Source organism: Ascaphus truei, chromosome 3 (genome assembly GCF_040206685.1).
Source record: "Ascaphus truei isolate aAscTru1 chromosome 3, aAscTru1.hap1, whole genome shotgun sequence".
NCBI lineage: Eukaryota > Metazoa > Chordata > Amphibia > Anura > Ascaphidae > Ascaphus > Ascaphus truei.
The window spans coordinates 392,264,486-392,287,225 of NC_134485.1; the positions used below are offsets into that span (position 1 = coordinate 392,264,486).

General features: G+C 40.5%; 1 protein-coding gene across 4 annotated transcripts in view; it reads right to left on the reverse strand.

Moving 5' to 3' along the window:
• CNTN5 (contactin 5) overlaps positions 1-22,740 on the reverse strand; it is a 1,772,202-nt gene that overhangs the window by 856,880 nt on the left and 892,582 nt on the right. For all 4 annotated transcript variants that reach the window (XM_075592453.1, XM_075592451.1, XM_075592452.1 and 1 more), the window contains exon 4: positions 18,595-18,724. In XM_075592453.1, the coding sequence (XP_075448568.1) occupies positions 18,595-18,649 (55 nt within the window). In that variant the 5' untranslated portion in view covers positions 18,650-18,724. The remainder of the gene's footprint in view (positions 1-18,594; positions 18,725-22,740) is intronic.

Below are 22,740 nucleotides of genomic sequence, written 5' to 3' on the forward strand. Positions count from 1 at the left end.
AAGAAGGTTATGAGAACAGCAAAAGCCTCTCTCATTCTTCCCAGGGTCTGATGCTGCTGCTTCTTTAAATAAAAAGGCTGGGACTCAACCTTTCACAATCTACAGAAGAATCACATTAAGTTTAGCTCTGATGACCCCCTTTTCGCAAGATACTTCACGTGATAGGCATGCATTAGACTGGGAATGCACTCATATTAATTGTGTTTCTCAGCCTGGTACTTGCAAATTTAAGAACAATCCATCCTCTTTCGATGGCTCTACACTTCCTAGAATGGGCTGCTCTATTCCAGTCTTTGTATGTATGTATGTATATCTTTATTTATAGAGTGCCAATAATGTACATAGTGCTTCACAGCAGTAATACTCATGATAATCATATAAATAACAAATAATCTCACCCGGCCGGGCGACTCGGCGGCCTTTTCATCTCCCGGTGGTGGAGCAGCAATAGAAGAGTGGATGCAGTCATCAGGGGTGGTGCCGGCCGGCACTTCTCCCGTCAGTGGACTCTGGAACAGCATCTCATCGTAGTGGCGTTCAGCAGCTCGCATGTAGGAGAGTGCGCAAGCGCGGGCCTCGCACATCTCCTGCTGATGCCGCAGGTACAGCTCCGCAGCTTTCTGGGCTTGATCCCAGCGGGGATCTGAAGAGAGGACAAGCAACTCACCGCCATCAGCAGCAGCAAGGCTGGTCCCAGCAACATCGGGAACGTTGGAGGTATCGGCCGATACCTCTTGGGTGTCCAGAACAGTAGACTCAACGGAGGGTTCCTCCCTGTCGGAGCGGCTTAACGGAGCAGCAGTAGAACGCACCTAACAGTATGGGCATGAGGCGGTACTGCAGGTCTCGGCCGGCAGACCACTGAGCGCCGCTGGCACAGGCGCAGAGGGGGGCGGCTTCGGAGACGGAGGAGGATCAGGCACTTGTAGAAGGCATTCACCCAGGCGGTAGGACCCAGCAGCGAACCTTCTTTTCGGCCACCATGTCTGACAGTGGGCAGATCCATGCTGGATATGGACGACGGGTAAGTGGACACCACTTGTATGTCAGGATAAAATAGTTCATACACCATGGTGATGTAATGGTGAGCAGCATCATCAGCCGATACTTGGGCCAGTTGGGACAACATATGCACCAGTTGATATAAGGTCCTTTCAGGGTGACCCCCTCCCTGGGGAAGCTTCAGGGAGAGATCCCCTCTCTGGAAAGTCTGCATGCTGCTGCCAAAGTCTCAGACACTGCTACCTGGTTCACTGTCTCTGGAAACCTGACCCGTTGATAAAACCTGTCCTGTCCTGGGGAGCAGTTCATCTCAGCAGCGCCCCCAAATGTAACCCTTTTATCCTACCCCCCTAGATTAGATGGGGGTGCTCTCTTTCTGGTTACCTCAAGCGGTCTGGGTGCTGCAACCTGCTGGCAACAGGAGGGCTGAGGGCTCCGCGCTGGTGTGGGGAGATCAAGAACAGGGGGACAGATTACCTTGATCTCTGATGTTTTCTGATGGTGCAGTGCCTCCAGCCAGTGAGGATCCTCTGGGGTCTTCAGGTGATGGACCCCCACTGACACTCCTTCATTCCCAGAGACAGGAATCCACACAGCAATGTCTTTTCAGTATTTATTGGTGGCAGCTCCAACACAGAGAATCACAGCACAGCATGATATTCTCCCCTCAGCATGGGGGAAGGGCGAGACAGGTTTCTTCATATGTTGTCTCCTCTAACTATTTCTCAACTGACACTAACTGAACACTAACTGATAATTTAGGAGGCATGTCCCAATTTGAACATCTTAGGGGAGTGTCTCTAACTTTGACTCATTACAAGACAGCGCCAGATACAGATTGGCCCACACATAGCAGGGGGCGTTCCAACCAATATCCACCCCTTAGATTGACAACCTCAGAGTTGCAAGGACCGCCCTCGAATATTGCTACAACATTCAAGGCTGGAATACACACACAGGCCTAAAACTGGATTTAACCTTTCCACTGCCTGCACTAACAGGATTGACAGAGGAAAGGCCCAGAAACAGAAGTAACTGCCGGGAGGCTATGTTACACATGATCGATTGATATGAATTTATAAACTGCAATACAATTTATGTAATTTAGGCAATTTTATTCCATTTTAAAACTAAACACAGAAGAAACATCTTCATATGGCCCTGGAAATAAGATAACAAGGTTGAGTCACTCACTGTTCTTTAAAAAAAGTTAATTGTTAAAGCTGTTCTTCGTGTTTTTTGTTCATTTATTAGACACAAACATTTTTAGTTATTTTTTTGTTATGATATGAACCACTATCATTACTGCAGGCTTATCCCCTTTTGACTGGAAGCACAAAAGGGATTAAAAGGCCCTTTAGAGGTAATTTACACCTGATATAATTTTTTTTCATTAAACGGGGTATATTTAAGCATAAGGGTAAGCCTGTTCATTATCCTTGAAGAAGCCATTCACATGGTGAAATGCATAGGAGGAGGAGTCTACTGAGTGTCTCCAAGCATTGAGCATTTCATCCAGCACTGCTCCTGAGCCCTGCCAGCTCACTTCTGGACTGAATTTGCTAGCCTTGGAAATCCTTCCTCTGCACACGGGCCAGCATCATATTCGGTGTCTGACATCACGACCGGAGTACGACATCACTTCCGGGTTTCATGGAGCAGAAGGGGAAGATCCATCCACAGCAGCTAAAGCAACACAAGCCAGGACCAGGGGTCAACTGAGGATAACTCCCAGGAGACAACTACCCGGCACTGCAGCTTAGCAGAGCAGAGAAAATCGGTACCCTCCCCTGCCCTTGACGGAGAAGAACCAGTGACTGAGTGTGACAATAAAGGTCCATCAAACACCCACATTAAGCACATCTGCAGCAGCCCCAATACTCAGGCAAAGTCTTTGTTTTATTTTCATATGTACATTTTTTTCATTGCATTATTGTTTATTTGTGTATGTATCACCCATGCCATTTTTCTTATATAAAGGCATTTTCATTTATTGATACTTTGCACCTCTCTCTTTTTCTCTTTGAGGTTCTATTTAATTGTCTAGCTTTTGTATACACACACACACACACACACACACACACACACACACACAAATGTGTACATTATTGGGATGGATGTTAAATAACACAATTGACTATCACTCTTTAGTGATAACTGTGTACCATCAACGTTGGTCAACAGCAAAAGCATGACTTAGTATTGTATATGCCAGACCCAAGCAGACCAGTGATTTTTCATAATCCACTTATTTTCAAATTTCAAATTGTATGTATTTTCCTTATTTTTTTTTACATTTGACCAAATTATTTATTGCAGAAAAAAAAAAATGAAAAGAACAAAAAAATACTAATTCAAGGATGAGTTTTTTTTCGGCTTTGGCTTGAATTTTGCACAGTTGAAAAACGTCATACTGGAGTTCAACTCACAGTTAGAATGGACATATTCTAACTGCTTAACTCGTCATTTGAATAGAATGTCGAATCCATGAAGTTTGGATTTTCAAAAGTACAAACATACTTCCTTCAGCAAAAGAACAGAAAATGTCCAACATAACACAATATAAAATATATGTTTAAAGACTAACAAATGTTTCAGTTTCATTACATGTATATAATAAATGTATATAATTTCACATACAATTACATATTTAAATTTAGGCGATCTAAATTATCGTCTTCATGAAATCCCAAACATTTTTGCAACCTTGAATTGTAACTTTCTGTTTTGAACAGTAATTTGGAATTCACAAAAAAAGACTAGATTCTGCCTAAAAATCACAACATCTTACAGAAAATAACCGACATTACAATGGGAAAAATAGCATAAGACATAAAAGAAAAGCTTTATTTTCTGCTTAAAAAAAGTTTTTGTATTACTATTATTATTAAAACCACAATATACATGTGTTTTATTTTAGTTTGCACACAGACAGATTAGCTTGTGAATGACCTCTATTATTTATATTATCCCTATTTCCATATGTCATTGAGTTACAATTATCCTGTCATCAAGTACAAGGACACTAAACAATCCAGGATTAAACATCAAATTTACCAGCAAATGCAGAACAGAATCAATATACCTATTCAAAGCAATAAATATGCTTGAATTACTGCAATGACATAACAATAGATGTAATTGTTCAATGCTGTGATCAAATCGGTTGAAAGGGACAAAGCCCTAGAGCAGTTAGAACACTGTCTTTTGTTGACTACCTGATCCTATCTGCTTTGAATCCAATGTTCTTGTTTGTTAATGTCTAGTTTTCATAAGCTTTTTTAGTGTTCTGTTAAGGGATATATGAATGACTAGTGAAGCAATGAGCAAGGGGGGGGGTTCATATTATTGAAAATTGGGCTTTTGGGAGGGGGGGGAGGATTAAAGAGGGGTCTAAATTCTATCAGTGCTGGAAGGAGGATTTGCATTCCTCGTTATCCAGACCTGTGGGAAGTAGCAGCAAGTCCAGAAAAGCTCGAAACACCAGCATGGCCCAGCAGAAGAGCAGCGAAGGAGATCAGGGGTTCCGGCAATGGAGGCGGTCATTGAGGAGTCCTGGCTCATGGACCTGAGGGCAGAAGCAGAGAGAAGAGGTGCAGCTTGGCTGGAATGAGAAGCAGCAGCCACTGAGGCAGACTTACAAGAGACTTGGCGGGAGGAACAGAGGAAGCAGGCCAGGAGGACGTCAGATGCAGCAGCCATTGAGGTGGGCCGGAATGTGGGAGACATTGAGGGAGGCATCATGGGAGTGGCAGTGGAGATGAGGTGGAGTGGAGGATCAGAGAGCTCATTCACAAGGAACGCATGGTTTAAGATGTCAGTATCAGCCTGAGGGCCATGGTCGGCAGCTCTGGGGGTAACACGCAGACTGTGGGAGGCAGGGCTGTAGTGGGGATGTAGGCGGTACTGCCCTCCACAGCGGCTGAGCCCATCAGGGGACATGAGAGCGGAGAGGGAGAGAAGTTTACCAGTTATGAGGGGGAGAAAGTGTCGGCAATTGCCCCAGGTCACAATTTTAAGGTAAGCAGCTGCTGGGGCTGCTAGGAGGTGGGACTTGTCCATGGGTTGGGCAACTAGAGAAGCTGTGAGGCCTATATCAGCAACAATACATGTAAGAGGGTGGCAGGACTGGGGGGCTTGCAAGGATGGGGGGCCCAGAGCAGTGTCTCTATGGTATAGCTCTGGGGAGAGAGGAACAGTGCTAGGCAGGAGGATAAGGCTAGAGTTAGGATGGAGGGATGGCCCAGGGTCAGACATGTACAGTATGTTACATGCCATTAAAGTGAGGATCTGCCAGGGAAAGGCAGGACAAGTCACCAGCTGCAAAGGCCAAGAGCGGCACTGCAATATCTAGAGTGGCAGATGCAAAAGCTGGAGTTGAGGCAGCATCAGGTTCAGGTAGGTCAGGGGTGGAGGCAGTGGGACCTGAGGGTAGTGTGCAGGTGGGTAGGCCCATGGAGTGGGTAATGTTGCTTCAAATATGGTGGGGAGGCCTTCATAAGTGCTCATGTCGAAATGGGGCAATGGAGACAAGGCAGATCTTCAATTTCCCGGTGGGGTGGTGGGGGTTAGCATGGGTGGTGTTGGTCCGGGGGTATAGGGTAGAACATTTCACAGGGGTATGGGCGTGGACAGGGGACCGCAGAGGTGGGGGAGGCTGGCAGTGTTGTAGAGCGGTGGGCATAGGGTAGGAAGTTGGGAGATCGTTGGGCTTCGAGCACGGTGCACACTGTAGTACCGTAGGAAGCCGGGAGCATTGTGGCATGGGAAAGGATAAGGAGAATGAAGGGAAAGTATTAGAAAGCAGTCATAAAGATGCATATTTTTGTGCATTTAACTCAGGTGGTAAAAGATAGTGTGGAAGGGGGATTATGTTGATATTTTAACATTGCTCCCTGATTATAAAGAACATCCTAAGGTGGATAAGAAGTGTGAGAAGGATGAGAAGGCTGAGGAACAGGAAAGGGAGAGGCTCCCTAAACTTTTGGTGAATGGTTAAAGGCATTCTCCATTTTAGCTAGCTTAATTGCGGAAAAGGGCAGGAGACGTGTTCTGCGCTATTTAAGTATGTAGACATAGTCTGGGGGTATTGTAAGAAGTATGGAGGCTCAGCATGGTGGAAATATGGCAGGGCTTTGTGCCAGAGAATGGCAGTGCAGAAGCAGTGGTGGTGGGATGTAAAGGGCATGTACCTGTAGCTGACGCTGATGATACCACAGACTTTATCCTTCTTTAGAGGCGACGCAACACTCAGGATGGTCTGCCACAGGGCATAAGGGAGTTTGTTGGCAGTACAATGAGGCACAGTGTAAGTGGAATCTAAGCTGCCATTTGCGGCATGAGTGCAGTGGGTGCGGGGGAAGTCATCCCTCCAGTAAGTGCTTTAAGAAGAGGAAGGAAGGTTTTAGAAAAGGAGCAGTCAGTGAGGCTGGGGCAAAGAGTGAAGATGCCGGTGAGCGTAGGAAGGATGGTACTGCAGCTCGTTCGCTATCCTAATAGGGTATCAGCGGCCATTATTAGAGAGGTTTTTACAGTGTTTTTCTGGATGCCCAATGAGGAGGGGGAACGCTTCCTTGTGGATGGAACCTTGAATTACTAGTGGATATTCTGGAGGTGAATAGGAAAAAGTTGAGACAGCAGGTGGTGTTGGGTAGGTTGGCGGGGCCATTCCATTTTTCCCCAATAGAAGGTTTGCAAATATCTCCGTAGGGGATATTTCCCAAAAAGGTGGCATGGTAATTTCATCTAATTCACCAACTTTCCTGTGGGTCTTGGTGCTGAAGGTATGATGGAGTTTGTTCAAGGCGAATTGGGCCTGAGTACGTGCTTAGCTTATGTGTGGGCATTGGAGGAATGGTTGAGTTTCCTGTCTAGAGGTAGTTATGGGGCAGTCTCAGAAGGTGAGGGAATAAGAGACTAGATGGTGAATTTTGTGTTACTAAATCGTGAGGGGGGGATGGTGAGCGGCTTTAGCAAAGAGGACGCTGACAGATGAAGCCTTTTTTTTTTTAAATTGAAGGTATTTCATGATTGGTCCAAGGAATTCTTGGCACATACAGTGATAATACAATGGTGGCGGAAGATGGTATGGCGGATAGCAGGGTGCCAATATCGGCTGAGAGGTTGGGAAAATTGGTAGCAGCATCAAGGGTGGTTTGCAACAATGGGTTTGAGGCAAGTTTATTTTCTAATGCTTTCCCTAAATGTTTTTACAGTATATCTAATTTTATAACCTTGTTCACTTAATGTAACCATGTATTTGTAACCATATATTTGTCATCATAACTCTGTGTCAGGACATACTTGAAAACGAGACGTAACCCAATGTACTATTCCTGGTAAAACATTATATAAATAAAATAATTTCTGTCATATCTGCAATGAGGCCACTTTCACAGTTGCATTGGGCTAAATAAAATACATGCATAGATATCAAGCTTGATTTGCTTAATGTGACGTTTGGGAGACAAATTAATATCTGCCCTTTGCATCTTGATAATCATGAAGTGTTTAGCATTATTTGATTCGTGTGATCTACAGATCTACATGTTATAAAGATAGATCTGTCATTCTTGTGAGTCGCTGTTAGATACCAGATAGATTTAATTTGAGTAAATATGCACAAACATTGAATATCTTCCTGGCAACACTCTTTGGTCATTCCAGAGACCTAATGAATTTATTTTAAAAGGTTTGTTACGTATTTCTACTGCCTGAGAGATTTGTGACTTCAGGCTCCAATCACCCCACTTTCCAAAACAGACGTTGGTCCAAGATAACCTAGACAACACAGAAACCCAAGCATGGTCAGTGGCCCAACCTGCCATAAAATCATACATGTATTTTTAAGTTGTAACTTGTAATACGTTTATGTCGCAGATTATTAAAATACAGAATATTTTATTATTAATAGTAATAATAATAATATTTTTACCATTATTATTAACAACTTTATTTCATATAGCACTTTTCTCCCAATGGGAACCAAAGCACTTCACAATTACAGTATGATGCATGGTACGCAGCACAAATAGACATTTTGCAGACACAGACCCTGCACAGATGAGCTTACAATCTATGTTTTTGGTGGCTGAGGCACAGGGAGATAAAGTGACTTGCCCAAAGTCACAAGGAGCTGACACCAGAAATTGAACCAGGTCAGCGTCAGTGTCAGTGTTTAGATCCACCTTGATAAAGAGCGTTCTGCTCGAAACGCGTTGGTGGGGGCCCGTGGGCTCACTGTATGTTTATGGCTTGATCCATTAAATATTTTTTATGGGACACACACTCTCTCGCAGATTGTTCTTCCTTTCCTGTGGTTAGTTGTGCTCCAACCTTCCTACACTGCCTTGCTGTCACCCTTGGAAGACCGGATGCACCTACCAGAGGAGGTATATCACGAAGACCATCCAGATGTGAGTAATACTACTCTTTTACACCTTTTTACTGCTCCACAGCGATATATCTGACTGGACACTAGCTAGTGGGAGTTGTTACTTATCTTAGTGGAACTCCATCCAGGCCATCGTGTCATAGTGGAAGTAGGTGTCATATCTATTAAGGATTATTGGTCTATCATTTTCTTGATACTCCTAGGATCTTCACAGGTGGAGAAATTATGCTAAGGACTTTTTATTGTTTTGATCTGTGTTTTGGAGCACCATACAGCATTTTTTTACAGTGTTTAGATCCAGTAACTTTACATTACTGAGCCACTCCTTCACCCTCATTTTCTTTGCAATTTTCATGAAAGTGCCAATGAGGTCCCTGTCACACTTTAATGAATAACACCCATTGTCTTTAAGTGAACAAGACTCGTGATTAATAATATCGTTCTGATTTTAGAATATGAATAACAGATGTATGAAACTTATTTTTAACATTCTATAACTTGAAGTTTAGCATAGGGGGATGCAGTGATGAGAATGATGACAATTTCACGGATAACGGTATATCTCATATGTATTTCCTCAATAGAAGCATTTATATAATGGCAAGGGCTGCAGGTCCCTACTGTATATTCACAAACTTTTATCAAGTTTTTTTATTTCTGCCCAAAATTGGCCAAAACAACATTTGCCTTTTTAATCCATTCCCTGTGATGGAGGCAAAAGGGGGGGATGGGGGAGGGGAAGCACAAGGGTGGTGGTGGAGGGAAACCGTTATGGGGTGCCGGTATCTCCCTGCGTTATTTAAATCTCCATGTCAAGTGGGTCATGACGCGGGAGAATTTAAACAGGGCAGGGATATTGGCACCCAATACTCGGTAAGCAGGGCATCACCAGACTTGAAATTAACGTTGTTCAGCTCCGGAGACCCCCTGCTTCAATACTGTGTTATTAAAATAAAATAAAAGCCCCGCGATCTCCTGTTAGAGGCGCGCAGGTAGAGTGACTGATTCAGTCTGATTCTTCAAGTTATTGTTGCAAAAGGTGGTTCTACAAGCCATTGAATCATAAGGTGTACTTAGTTTTTCACACATGGATTCTCCATTTTGGCTTTATTTTTGTTAAATAAATCATAACACGGTACACCGTGTCACATATGTCATGTGTTGTTGTTCATCTGAGGTTGTATTTACCTAATTTTAAGAACTGCTAAGGAACAGATGATTGTTATTATGTCCTGATATGTAAAACCATAGAATTCAAAGAGGGTGTACTTTCTTTTTCACACAACTGTACATCTCCATTATACAAATATATTTGTCGGGATGTTCTTTCGTGTCTAGTCTTTGCCTTTTGCTGTGTACAAACCCCAGAACTTGGTCCTGGTGCCTCCCATGGCAGTAACTCATATTCTTTGTGAGGGAGAACAGCTGTTCCAGAATGTATAAAGAATCCCTGCCTTTGACACATAAGTATGTGCAGAAGAGCAGCTTGTTGATGTTGGGTTGTTCCCCTTTAAGACCTCATCCAAACACAAAACAGGAGTGGGTTTTACAACAGCTACAATGCCAGGTGCTCAACTTTCTTATCTAAGTGACCAATTAGATTGCATTACAGATAGCTAAACATTGAAAATACTTAACTCTATTCCCTAAACATTACCAGCTGTAAAATTTGCAAATAATCTGTATAAAAAAAAAGTCGACAGGACATTTTTTTTTCATAGTCCATAAACTCCTGGTCACAGAGATAAGATACTGTAGATATATTGATACACACTATGCCATTTTTAATTCTACTTTCTATGATGTTGACTTATGTGTCAGTAATGTAACCCTGGATATAATATATATATATATATATATATATATATATATATATATATATATATATATATACACACACACAATATATTAATCTCTTAGCAAAATTATTATTGAATACATCATTAAAAAGAGATGCTCAAGGAGACTTCTAGTAGTCAGGTCTAGTGTCAATGGGGCAAAATTCTACCATATTCAGCACAACTGTAACACCAACTTCCAGACATTACCAGGGATTACATATGTTTGAGGTATATGATGACAAGTACTGAACATAATAATACATACATCCAGTTGTTTGGCTGCCACTGTTGCAAAAAATTATAATAATAATGCAAGAGTATAATTTTCAGCCATCCTGTATGAGAGTGGTATACTAATACATACATTTATAATATCATAGAGACAAAGCATTGATACACATTGTATTTCATTTAACAAAACAAGCTGCCTACATATATATATATATATATATATATATATATATATATATATATATATATATATATATATATATATATACACAATATATATATATATATATATACACAATATATATATATATATATATATACACAATATATATATATATATATATATATATATATATATATATATATATATATATATATATATAAAAAATGAATAAACAATACCGTTCTGTGGCTAACTAAATGCTTTTATTTGTGCGAGCTTTCGAGATACACTGATCTCTTCTTCCGGCGAGATATATATATATATATATATATATATATATATATATATATATATATATGAGAAAAAGAACAAAAAGCACTCCGTAATAATAGTCACTGATGTGGGTGCAGATCCTATAATGAAGAATAAGCAATACGATACCGTTTGGAAACGAAATCAGCAGGCAGCACTCCAGAATTGAACAAACTAGTGTATTGAAAAAATACACTAGTTTGTTCAATTCTGGAGTGCTGCCTGCTGATTTCGTTTCCAAACGGTATCGTATTGCTTATATATATATATATATATATATATATATATATATATATATATATATATACTGTATATAGGCACAGGCCAATGCAATACACAGTGCTCTCGTAAAAGAGACATTTTAACAGCAAATAAACCCAATACAAGTTTTTTCCCCTTGTTCATGATTGCATTTAAACCCTGTTATTTGCTTTTAAATTAAATAGAAAAAATCCCTGCACCCATATTCCCAATATCTATTCTGAATATTTTTAGAAGTATGATTGGATACATTTGCATTTGCATTAGATAGTGAGGCATTTAAAGTGAGCTTTTAAGTGAGAAATATAGTTAGACTATAGTTAATATACTTACTTTCTTCATGCAAGACCAATAACCTCAGCTGATATGACATGGATCTAATTGCATTCTCTTCACACATATGTCCCTGATGTGCAAGTCCTGTTTAAAAGATTTACTCAGCGGCCTTAAGCATTGATAAGTTGGTATGTCCCTAATGTGCAAGTCCTGTTTAAAAATTTACTCAGCGGCCTTAAGCATAGATAAGTTGGTATGTCCCTGATGTGCAAGTCCTGTTTAAAAGATTTACTCAGCGGCCTTAAGCATAGATAAGTTGGTATGTTTGAATATCAAAAGGTTTTTTTTTCCCCTCTTAACTCTGTGCTTTTAATTGACCAACTGGAACAAGCTGATTTATTGGGGAGGGGGAGGGTCACGTGACTGCTTTTAGCTGTTTAAAACCAATACCCCTCCTGCATTTGCAGGCACTGCATTTGCATTAGATAGTGAAGCATTTAAAGTGAGCTTTTAAGTGAGAAATATAGTTAGACTATAGTTAATATACTTACTTTCTTCATGCAAGACCAATAACCTCAGCTGATATGACATGGATCTAATTGCATTCTCTTCACAGATATGTCCCTGATGTGCAAGTCCTGTTTAAAAGATTTACTCAGCGGCCTTAAGCATAGATAAGTTGGTATGTTTGAATATCAAAAGGTTTTTTTTTCCCCCTCTTAACTGTGTGCTGTTAATTGACCAACTGGAACAAGCTGATTTATTGGGGAGGGGGAGGGTCATGTGACTGCTTTTAGCTGTATAAAACCAATACCCCTCCTGCATTTGCATTAGATAGTGAAGCATTTTTAAAGTAAGCTTTTAAGTGAGAAATATAGTTAGACTACTTTTAAGTGAGCTTTTAAGTGAGAAATATATTTAGACTATAGTTAGTGAGCTTTTAAATGAGAAATATAGTTAGACTTTAGTTGGACTAGAGGTGACTGGGGACTGGATCTACTGCAAACTCTTCTACACATGGCAACAAACGGTGAGCTATTCTGACCACACTATGATCCATGCTGTTTAGTCTGTGCACACACACTTGGCTCACAACAGCTCCATGCAGCATTACCAACCTCTGGCATAATGAACCTGCTTTTCACCTCCAATTTGTTCTTTCTCATGGCCTCATTGAAATGTTATTCTCTCTATCCACTACAACCGCATCTCTCCTGGCCCACGCCCAACATCACCATACACCCTGGATTACTCAAAAGCCTTGCACTATCTACTGAATATTGGTGGAGAACCCTGAAAAACAGCACTCCAACCACCACACACTCAAATGGCAAACATCATAAAGTTACAAATTGCAAACAACTACTCAAATTTCTACTCATACTATTACTCTCTTTAGCAAGTGATATTGAATCTAACCCAGGTCGTCCCACTTCAACTCTGTCCCATACCCCTGAGAATACCCGCTTCAAATTCCAAAAAGGGCTATCTCTCGCCCATATAAATATCCGGAGTCTGCTGCCCAAACTGGATGAATTAAGGGCATAGTGCCTTATGCATAAACCAAAAGCCATCGTTCTTACAGAAACATGGCTAACCCCTAAAACTCCTGATGCACATATTGCCATTCAGGGATACTCCATTTTTAGGAGAGATAGGTCAAAGAGAGGAGGAGGGGTGTTATTTTATATTGCAGACACCTTACAATTTACACTGTTACATTGCCCCCCAAGACCAACCTCTTTTGAAATCCTTGTTGGCAGAATCTGCCTCCCCTTCTCTAAGCCCGTCCTGATTGCTGGCATCTACCGCCCCCCTAAAGCCCCTCTACAATCTCTGACTGATATCACCCAGTTTCTTGGCTCCATTTCCTCTCTGAATGAGAAGAGTGAGCTGCTAGTTCTTGGGGATTTCAACTTCAATTGGCTTGACCCTAAAAACCACAAAATCCACACACAAATCAAGTCGCTTAACCTATCGCAACTCATATCCCAACCCACACGAACAAACCTGAAATCGCACAACCATTCCTTGCTTGACTGCATTCTCTCCTCAAATCCCAGCAGAATCCAATACTCTGGCATCCTTCCTGACATTTTCAGTGACCATGCAATAGTGTACTGTGTAAAGAAAATTAAACTGCCCCAATCAAGCCCTAAAGTTCTCCTCACTAGAACATTTAGAAACTTTAACCCACAACAGTTTCTGGCTGACCTTACCAACTGCCCTTAGCACAGAATGAATTTAATTACTGCCCCTGATTCTGTGCTCGACTATTTCCAATCCGAGTTCTTAAACTCTGCGATACCCATGCTCCACTATGCAAAATAAGGGTACGGGGTGCCCACCTTCCATGGGTTACACCTGACCTTATAGCACTCTACCAGTTCAGGGATGCCTTGTGGAAAAGCCACAAAATAACTGGCACTACCAAGGATCTCAATCACTACAGATGCCTGCGGAACATGTGCACAAGGCAAACAAGGCATGCAAAAGCACAACATTACTCTGACAATCTCCTCCAGAACACATCAAACCCAACTAACTTCTGGAAGGTTATCAACAACATATTCCAGCCTTCTAACCATCAACACCCAAGTAATATCACTAAGGGCGATATTACTCTGACAAACCCCACCGACATTGCAAATGCATTCAATGATTACTTTGTGGGGTGTGCTACTAACTTATTAGCAAAACGCAACCCAAACCACAAACCTGAATCTCATCCTAGGAGTACCCCTATAGCCCCACCCCCTCCCAACATTGCCCACAATTTTCAATTTGGCCCAGTATCCGAAGAGGAGATTACACAAGCGCTTCTCAAATTAAAACTAAGCAGCCAATGTGAACCTGGCTTACTACAATCTAGGTTCTTGAGACTTGGTGCCCCAGCAATTGCAAAACCAATTGCTTCCATGGTCAACTCTATCCTGTCTGCTGGCCATATCCCAAAGACCTGGAAAGCTGCCAGAGTTGTCCCAATCTTCAAAAGTGGGGACAAAAACACTGTCTCAAACAACAGACCAATCTCCCTTCTCCCAATCCTATCCAAAGTCATAGAAAAATGTGTCCACTCCCAATTAAGCGATTACTATAACAAGACAAATTTCCCTAGCCAATTCCAATCTGGCTTTTGCCCCAAAAACTCTACCGTAACTACCCTGCTAAAAGTTTGCAATGAAATCCAGTGTGGAATGGAACAGGGTCAACTCACTGGCGCAGTATTCCTAGATTTTGCAAAGGCTTTTGATACTGTTGGTCATACTATCCTGCTCAACAAACTCCAGAGCTCTGGAATAGGGAAGCATGCTTTAAACTGGTTTCAGTCCTACCTAACAGGTAGATCCCAACATGTGTCCGTCCGGCTCTAACTCTAACCCCCTGGATATCACCTGTGGCGTTCCCCAAGGCTCTGTTCTGGGGCCCCTACTCTTCTCAGTGTTCATCAATGATCTTCCCACAGCTTGTCAGGAAGCCTCAATACACATGTATGCAGATGACACAATCCTATATGCACACAGCCATAGCCTCTCTGACCTTCAACACATACTTCAGTCTGACTTTTTGAGACTCGAAAACTGGATTTCCCAAAACAAACTGTTTTTAAACACTGACAAGACTGTAACAATGGTATTTGGGACCAAGACTAAATTTTTAAAGCTTCCATCGACTGAGCTCCAGATTAGAACCAACACTAACACCACCCTAACTCCTGTTACTAGTTTTAAATACCTGGGCATATGGTTTGACTCCCACTTAACATTCGGGATGCACATTGATACCCTGACAACCAAGACCTATGCCAAACTAGGGGTACTTTACAGGAACAAATCCTCCCTAAGTCTCCTGGTCAGAAAACGTATCGCACAGCAGATGCTAATGCCAATTATTGACTATGGAGACATAGTATATGGCTCGGCACCTCAAACCCACCTTAGCAAACTTAACACCCTCTACAACTCAATTTGTCGTTTTGTTCTCCAATGCAACTATAACACACATCACTGCGAAATGCTCAAAGAACTAGATTGGTCATCACTCGAGTCAAGGCGCAAAGTTCACCTTTCCTGTCTTGCCTTCAAATTCTTTATGGGCAAGCTACCCAGCTACCTGAACAAGCTCCTCACCCCTACCACATGCAGCACCTATCACCTGAGATCTGACTCCAAAAGACTGTTCATGGTCCCAAGGCTCAACAAAGTATCCGGCCGCTCCTCCTTCTCTTACCGTGCACCCCAAAACTAGAACAACATACCAGAGACTCTTACATCCACCACCAGTCTAAATTCTTTCAAATCTAAGGCTGTCACACATTTTAATCTGGTCTGCAACTGTTTCATACGCCCATAATATAAATTATCTTTAACTGTGCATGCAATGTCTTGTATATAATGTATACCCTGCTCATTATGTAACTGTATTTGTAAACATGTATTATTTGTCTTAACTCTGTGCCCAGGACATACTTGAAAACGAGAGGTAACTCCCAATGTATTACTTCCTGGTATAATATTTTATAAATAAATAATAAATAATACATTATTATTTCCTCTTCCCAATCATAGTGTATTTGACTAGAAGGCAGCAGGGCATCCAAGGTATGTGGACAATGTGAGACATTTGTATGACCCAATCTTAGTTTAAGATAGTAACACATTTGCTGGTAGACTAGTGTGCAAAGTAACTAAAATAATTTAAAATAATGACAGTCATATCAAATATACCAAGGTATATAGTAGACTTTGACCAACGTCACTAAGCTCAATTCAAATGAGTATAATTGGTTTACATTGTGTTTTAAACATCCAATATTTTTTTTTGCTGTGTTACAAAACGTTCTAATAACAAAAGCCAGATAAAATCCTACAATTACAAATAGTAAACAAATTTAAATGTGACTAAATTCTTCCATTCACAATAACCTTTTGCAGCTTGGGGTACCTTTTAGAAGACCTTTTAAAGTTATAACGTGACTACAATTTTGTTTCAGTAATGTGAATTTTCATTGGGTTTGGATGCTTCACATTTTTGATTTTCATGACCTTATAAACGTTTTCTTTGGATATATAACACAATTCAAGATACTGTAGGAGGAATACACATCTACAGTAAGACCTGTTCTCACGAAAGGGTGAAAAGCTGGAGCACATCTGAAATCCCATTTCCTTGAATGGGAGTTAGGGAGTGCTAAGGCATAGCACTCTTTAGTAGATATGGGCATAAGTGGGTTTAAAAAATAATGACTTGCCCTGCACTCCCGTTTTTCCGATTTGATTTCAACATGGTATTCGATGGCGCATAGCGTCATCCGTGGTGGGATTCCTCAACAGACACAGTATACTGTAAATGCAGTGAAGAGAGAGAAAAGACACTCTAAGAAGCCTATTCTAGTAGCTCCAAAGATGTAATTGCTAAACCGAAGTTTGGCATGTTCAGAAGTAGTGGAATGAAATGTGAGAAAGAACTATATTCTCTATTGTAAGTCGCCTATTTTAAACCACTTCAATGAAAAGTGACAAATCCTGTGTTATAAAAACTTAAATGTGTCCATCCTAGGCTAAACTAGTGAAAAAACAGTATTAGAACAAAAGGTGGACAAGCTGAAAGCCCTCCCCACAGTTGCTCTGTTTTGAACAGAGATGGGTGAACGTGTCAAGATTTGTTTTGCTTTACTTCAAATTTTTTACTAATCTCAAAAGTTTGCAAATACAGTACATTGTATTTCAGGGTCAAATTATTTTAACCCAATAGTCCAATTTTTCCATACAAAAGACAGTATATTGGCATTTTGTTTGAGTGCCAAAAAGACTACCCCGTGGTTTTTTACGTTCAATATTTTTTTTTCTAGTATTCACTAACGTTGACATTTTTTTGAACTTTAGAAAAACATTAGCTGCGGTTATTTTTAAAATCCGACGACATCCCGATTAATTGACAAGGCAACATTTCTCATTCTTGCTTCAAATTTAAACTCTGGCTAAACATTTGCTCATCTCTAGTTATAAACAGTCTACAACAGGGGTGCTTAACTCCAGTTCTCAAGCCCCCCCACCCCTCCTCCCCCCAACAGGTCAGATTTTCAGGATATCCCAGCTTCAGCACAGGTGGCTCAATCAGTCCCTGCTTCAGCACAGGTGGCTCAATCAGAGGCTCAGTCTCTGACTGAGCCTCTGATTGAGCCACCTGTGCTGAAGCTGGGATATCCTGAAAACCTGACCTGTTGGGGTGGCTTGAGGACTTGAGTTGAGTAGCCCTGGTCTACAACACAGTACATCTTATATTTGCCTTGCATTTTTTTTTTAATTGCATAAAACCACAGCACAAGTCAGTTTGAGATGTAGCATATAGTCTATTCATCAGAAATTATGCATATCCTAATTGGACAGCAATAGTTCATCTTGAATGTCATCAGGCTCAAGGTGGTATAATACCTGTCACCTGTTATCATCGGTTAAATTAATTATTGCAATTTCACATTCAATTAGGCACAGGTAGCACTGTACTTGTCAAAATCAACACAAATCCATCTGTGCCTATACCTGTAAGACAAGTAAGTTTTTTTTTTTTTAACAAATTAACCCCTTGAGATTGAAGGTTACAAAAAAAATGATAGTTCATAATCTTTTACAGCACCAGGATTCTTCAGAACAATGTAATTCACATTCCAAATGCGAAACATTCTAAAAAGTCTATTTCATGTAAAGATCAAATAGAGCAACGTTTAAAAACATGTTATTGCTTCACAAGTCATAAATCTTAGGAAGCGCATTAGTTTGACTAAAACAGTGTTTCAATGGTGTTATATGTGTTTTATGACGTACACATAACACATTTACAATGTGTGTATGTATGTAAACATAATACTAAATTCATCTTAAAATAATATGAATGTTACTTGCTATATGACAAAAATAACATGAATTATTCAAATGTTAATCAAACTAACTGTTGATATAGAACAATTAAAAATGTAATTATAATATGTACTGTATAATGCAATCTTGAGATATATATATATATATATATACTGTGTGTGTGTATATATATATATATATAGTTTATTTATTATATTTTTGCATTTCCTAAAAATGAACATATAAGCATTGTTTTACCTGATAGACACCCTATGACTGACAGGAACAGAAATAGTTTCCATGACAACTCCATCCTTGGTCACTAGGGTCTTGATTCTCTGTTTGCGTGATTGTTAGCAGCTTTGACGTTTCTTCATTAAAGCTCAGCCTGTTGAGACAGAAGACCGGTCTCAGTTAGAGGGAGAGAAAAAAAAAACATCTGGCAATAATATGATAGACAATTCAAAGGACAAGCCAGGGTCCTAACGCAATTAAAAGTCTGATACCATAAGCTCTTAACGTAAAATGGGAGCTGGCACATGGAAATAAGAGATGTGATTAAAGATTCCCAAGAAGTATTCAACCCATTACCTGCGAACACTTGTAAAAAAATATTAATACAGTGCACTGCTTCTGCCAGGATAACTTGAAAATGTGCATGGCTCCTTTGATCTTTCTAATAGCACTGCATTATCAAACAATTACACAGTGGAGGTTCCAAATGGTATTGGTTTTCTACCAGGTCCCCAGTACAAAACATTCTTAATCCAGGATTCGTATGTTAATAAAGAAGATTGCTCACAATATAGAAAATAACTAACACTCAGGTAGTCGATGACTTTATTCATACTGCTGGTGGCTCATCTACACCTCCGCAGGAATACTGTTCTATTAATTATTGATGCCAAACTGCCTTTGTTATTTTACATCTCTGCTAACCTATTCTGCAGAATGTTCCTTAGTATTGTAAATGATCTCTTTTTAGCATGCTTTGCTGGTCAGTCCTCAGGGAAACACGCATTTCCATTATTTTATTGGCCTGCCTTTATAGTCTGGCATATTAAAACCAGGGCAGCATATTGCCGTTCTATAACAAGTGTACAGAAATCATTGTAGGTCTAGAAAGGTGTTACATCAATGTTAAATAATAGCCTTTAGTTAATCAGTTTTATGTTTCACATACAGTAAGAGCTATACAATAATCAATCTTAAGGGCTAACTTTATCAACAACCTCAAATTAGAGGTTTGCTAATATGATCTAAATGGCACTAACAGTTATTAGTAGCTGTTCATCTGTTATTGACGCAAAGTACATTTATCACATGGATCGCACCTAATAATAACCATTGGTCCCATAATGTGGTGTGAATGATCCCCTTACTGTATTTTATTTTGATTTACTGAAGAAAATCAGCCAACTTTTCAGACAGCTCATGGACTATCACATGTTTGTATCACACTGATATGCATTTATTGTGTGCACTTTGTATGTTTTGGCACAGGTTTATTGTTAATCAAGTAATTTATCTATATTTGTTATAATTAGCGCTTAGCACTAGTTTTAGTTCAGCAGAATGGCAGTAGTACTATACTATGCTTTTTATTGCAGTTTTAGTGCTGTTGTGCTGAAGGGACCACAGACATGCAGTCCCCTGGCCAATATGTATACATGTTAGATTAAAATAAGATTTCCTCCTTTGAGTTCCCTCAGGCCTCTCTTTAATATATTAAATGGTTTCTATATATAACAATGCTATGCAAGGTTTCTCTTTTTCCTCCTCCTAGGAAGAGATTGGTGAATCTGGCCAAATCTATTTTCTCGCATTTTCCCCCTAAAATCCATTGCAAATCTGTGCATTGGAGTCTACAAATCCGTCAATGGGTTGCTGAATCCATGGAGTGTATTGGTAATAATATTTTAAAAATCAGCAAACAGCGCATCACACTTTTTGAAATTCAGCCGCTGAAATCCGCGGATCAAAGGAGCCGATCCGCTGCAGATCCAAATCCGCCCACAACATTTGCCTATCTCTACTCCTGGGGGGCCCTAATGGAGTCCAAGATGGTGGTGTTTTGACTTTGACGCCCCCTCCCCCCCACCCCGCTACCCCCCCAAAAGATGGGTACCATACATTTTTTTTAAAGACACTATGGTGCCTTTTTGCCTGGGTAGAAGGCTGTTCGTAGGCTTGTTTTGTTTAACACTAAGCATGTTATTTTGTTTCCATGTATTATTACTCTTTTTGTCCCACATTGTATTGTCACATAAAATATTTTTTTTCTACTTTCTCTCCCCTTCCCCTGTGGTCCTTCCCATTTCTAAAGGCTCAAGTTTTCCAGGGGGTGGTGCTTGACCCTCCAAGGCGTGGAGCCAACATGTATAATCAATTTCTCACACTCATGTCTACCAATAAAGTAATATCTCACATTTTGGATGGATGTAATAGCCCACGGACACGTTGGCTAGCATTTGATAACTACAAGAGAGAAGCAGCTGATATATTATGCATTCAGGAGACACACTTAGAATATCCTCTCAATGAGAGAAAAACGCAGCACAGCCGATAATAAAGCAGTGAAGGCTGAATGTGTAGTATAAAAGAAGCTTTATTTGCACAAGGTGCAAGCGGATCCTCTGACGCGTTTCAGCCTGTCAGGCCTTTTTCAAATGTTTAGAGACATACAAGCAATGGGGGAGCGTGGGATTAGAAAAACATTTGACAATAAAAAACAATAAAATACAATAAAATTAATGTGGTTACAACAATATTGCTGGGGGTTGGTGAAAATATTAAATACACTTACACGGCCATGTGCAAGCGGACACGGTAATGTGGTTTCTTTAAGCAATTCCAGTCACTCCCAACAACAGGTAATGGTGGTTTAGAGGGTTTTGAAATAAATATATAAATATATCTGTACTCACACGGCCATGTGTGAGTCCTTGCAGGAAATTGGTAACTTTGGGGTTAAATTAATTTAACCCCAAAGTTACCAATTTCCTGCAAGGACTCACACATGGCCGTGTGAGTACAGATATATTTATATATTTATTTCAAAACCCTCTAAACCACCATTACCTGTTGTTGGGAGTGACTGGAATTGCTTAAAGAAACCACATTACCGTGTCCGCTTGCACATGGCCGTGTAAGTGTATTTAATATTTTCACCAACCCCCAGCAATATTGTTGTAACCACATAAATTTTATTGTATTTTATTGTTTTTTATTGTCAAATGTTTTTCTAATCCCACGCTCCCCCATTGCTTGTATGTCTCTATATCTTTAAAAGGGTTCCGGATTAACCCTTCCCTGGGGTTGCAGCAGAGGGGAACTCCATGCTGGCTCAAAGCATCTGTCATAGAGCCGTGGTCTAACTTACTGCCACATTGTAAGCAAACCTCATATACTGTATTAAGCTTAAGGTAAGCGCCAGGTTTTTTCCTATTGACTTTTTCAAATGTTTGAAATGTTTGCCGAAAACTGTCTCTTGTTCCGCGTGTGATGCTGCGGCAATGCAGATTCAGTCTCTTGTTTAGCCCCTGTCCCGTCTCACCTATGTAGTAGCAGCCCCCTGGGCATTTCATGCACATGATGAAGTACACCACATTGGTGGAGGAATAGGTGTACCTTCCTCTGATTTTGTACTCCAGATTCCTGTGTGGTATTTGTATTGTGCCCGCTGTGTGGAGCATTTCGCAGGTTTCGCATCTTGCATCCTGGCATTGTCTTGTCCCGCATTGTTGTACAGTTGAATACTTTACTTCTCACCATAATTTTCTTGAGATTATGAGGTTGGCTGTATGATAATAAGGGTGTTTCATGGAAGACCTGTTGCAGTCTTGTATCTTCCTGGAGAATCGGTTGTAGTTCCCTGCGATCTTGCATAGGGCTCCTAGGTGTGGGTTATATGTTACCACCAAAGGTACCCTGTCAATTGTCTCTTTCTGTCTGTATTCAAGGAGATCACTTATTAGTAGTCTATTAGCTTTCTGGATTTGCTGGTCTACAATTCTGTAGTTAAATCCACATTTTATGAAATCCGATCTCAAGACTGTAATCCGTTGGCCTCTGTTTGCTGTGTCGGAGCATATTCGGTTGTATCGTATGGCTTGACTGTAGATGGTTGCATGCTTAGTGTGTGTCGGGTGGAAGCTGTTGTCACTCAAATAGCTGTCTCTGTCTGTAGGTTTGCGGTATACAGAAGAACGTAGTTGGTTGTTCTTTATAATAATGGTGGTGTTTAGGAAATATAGTTCGTCCGGGGAATATGTGAGTTTGAGGTTGATGGTCAGGTAGAATGTATTGAAGTTCTCATGGAACTGTAGGAGGTCCTGTTCACCAGAGGTCCAAATCAGGATGATGTCATCGATGTACCGAAGGTATGTAATGGGTTTCAAGTGA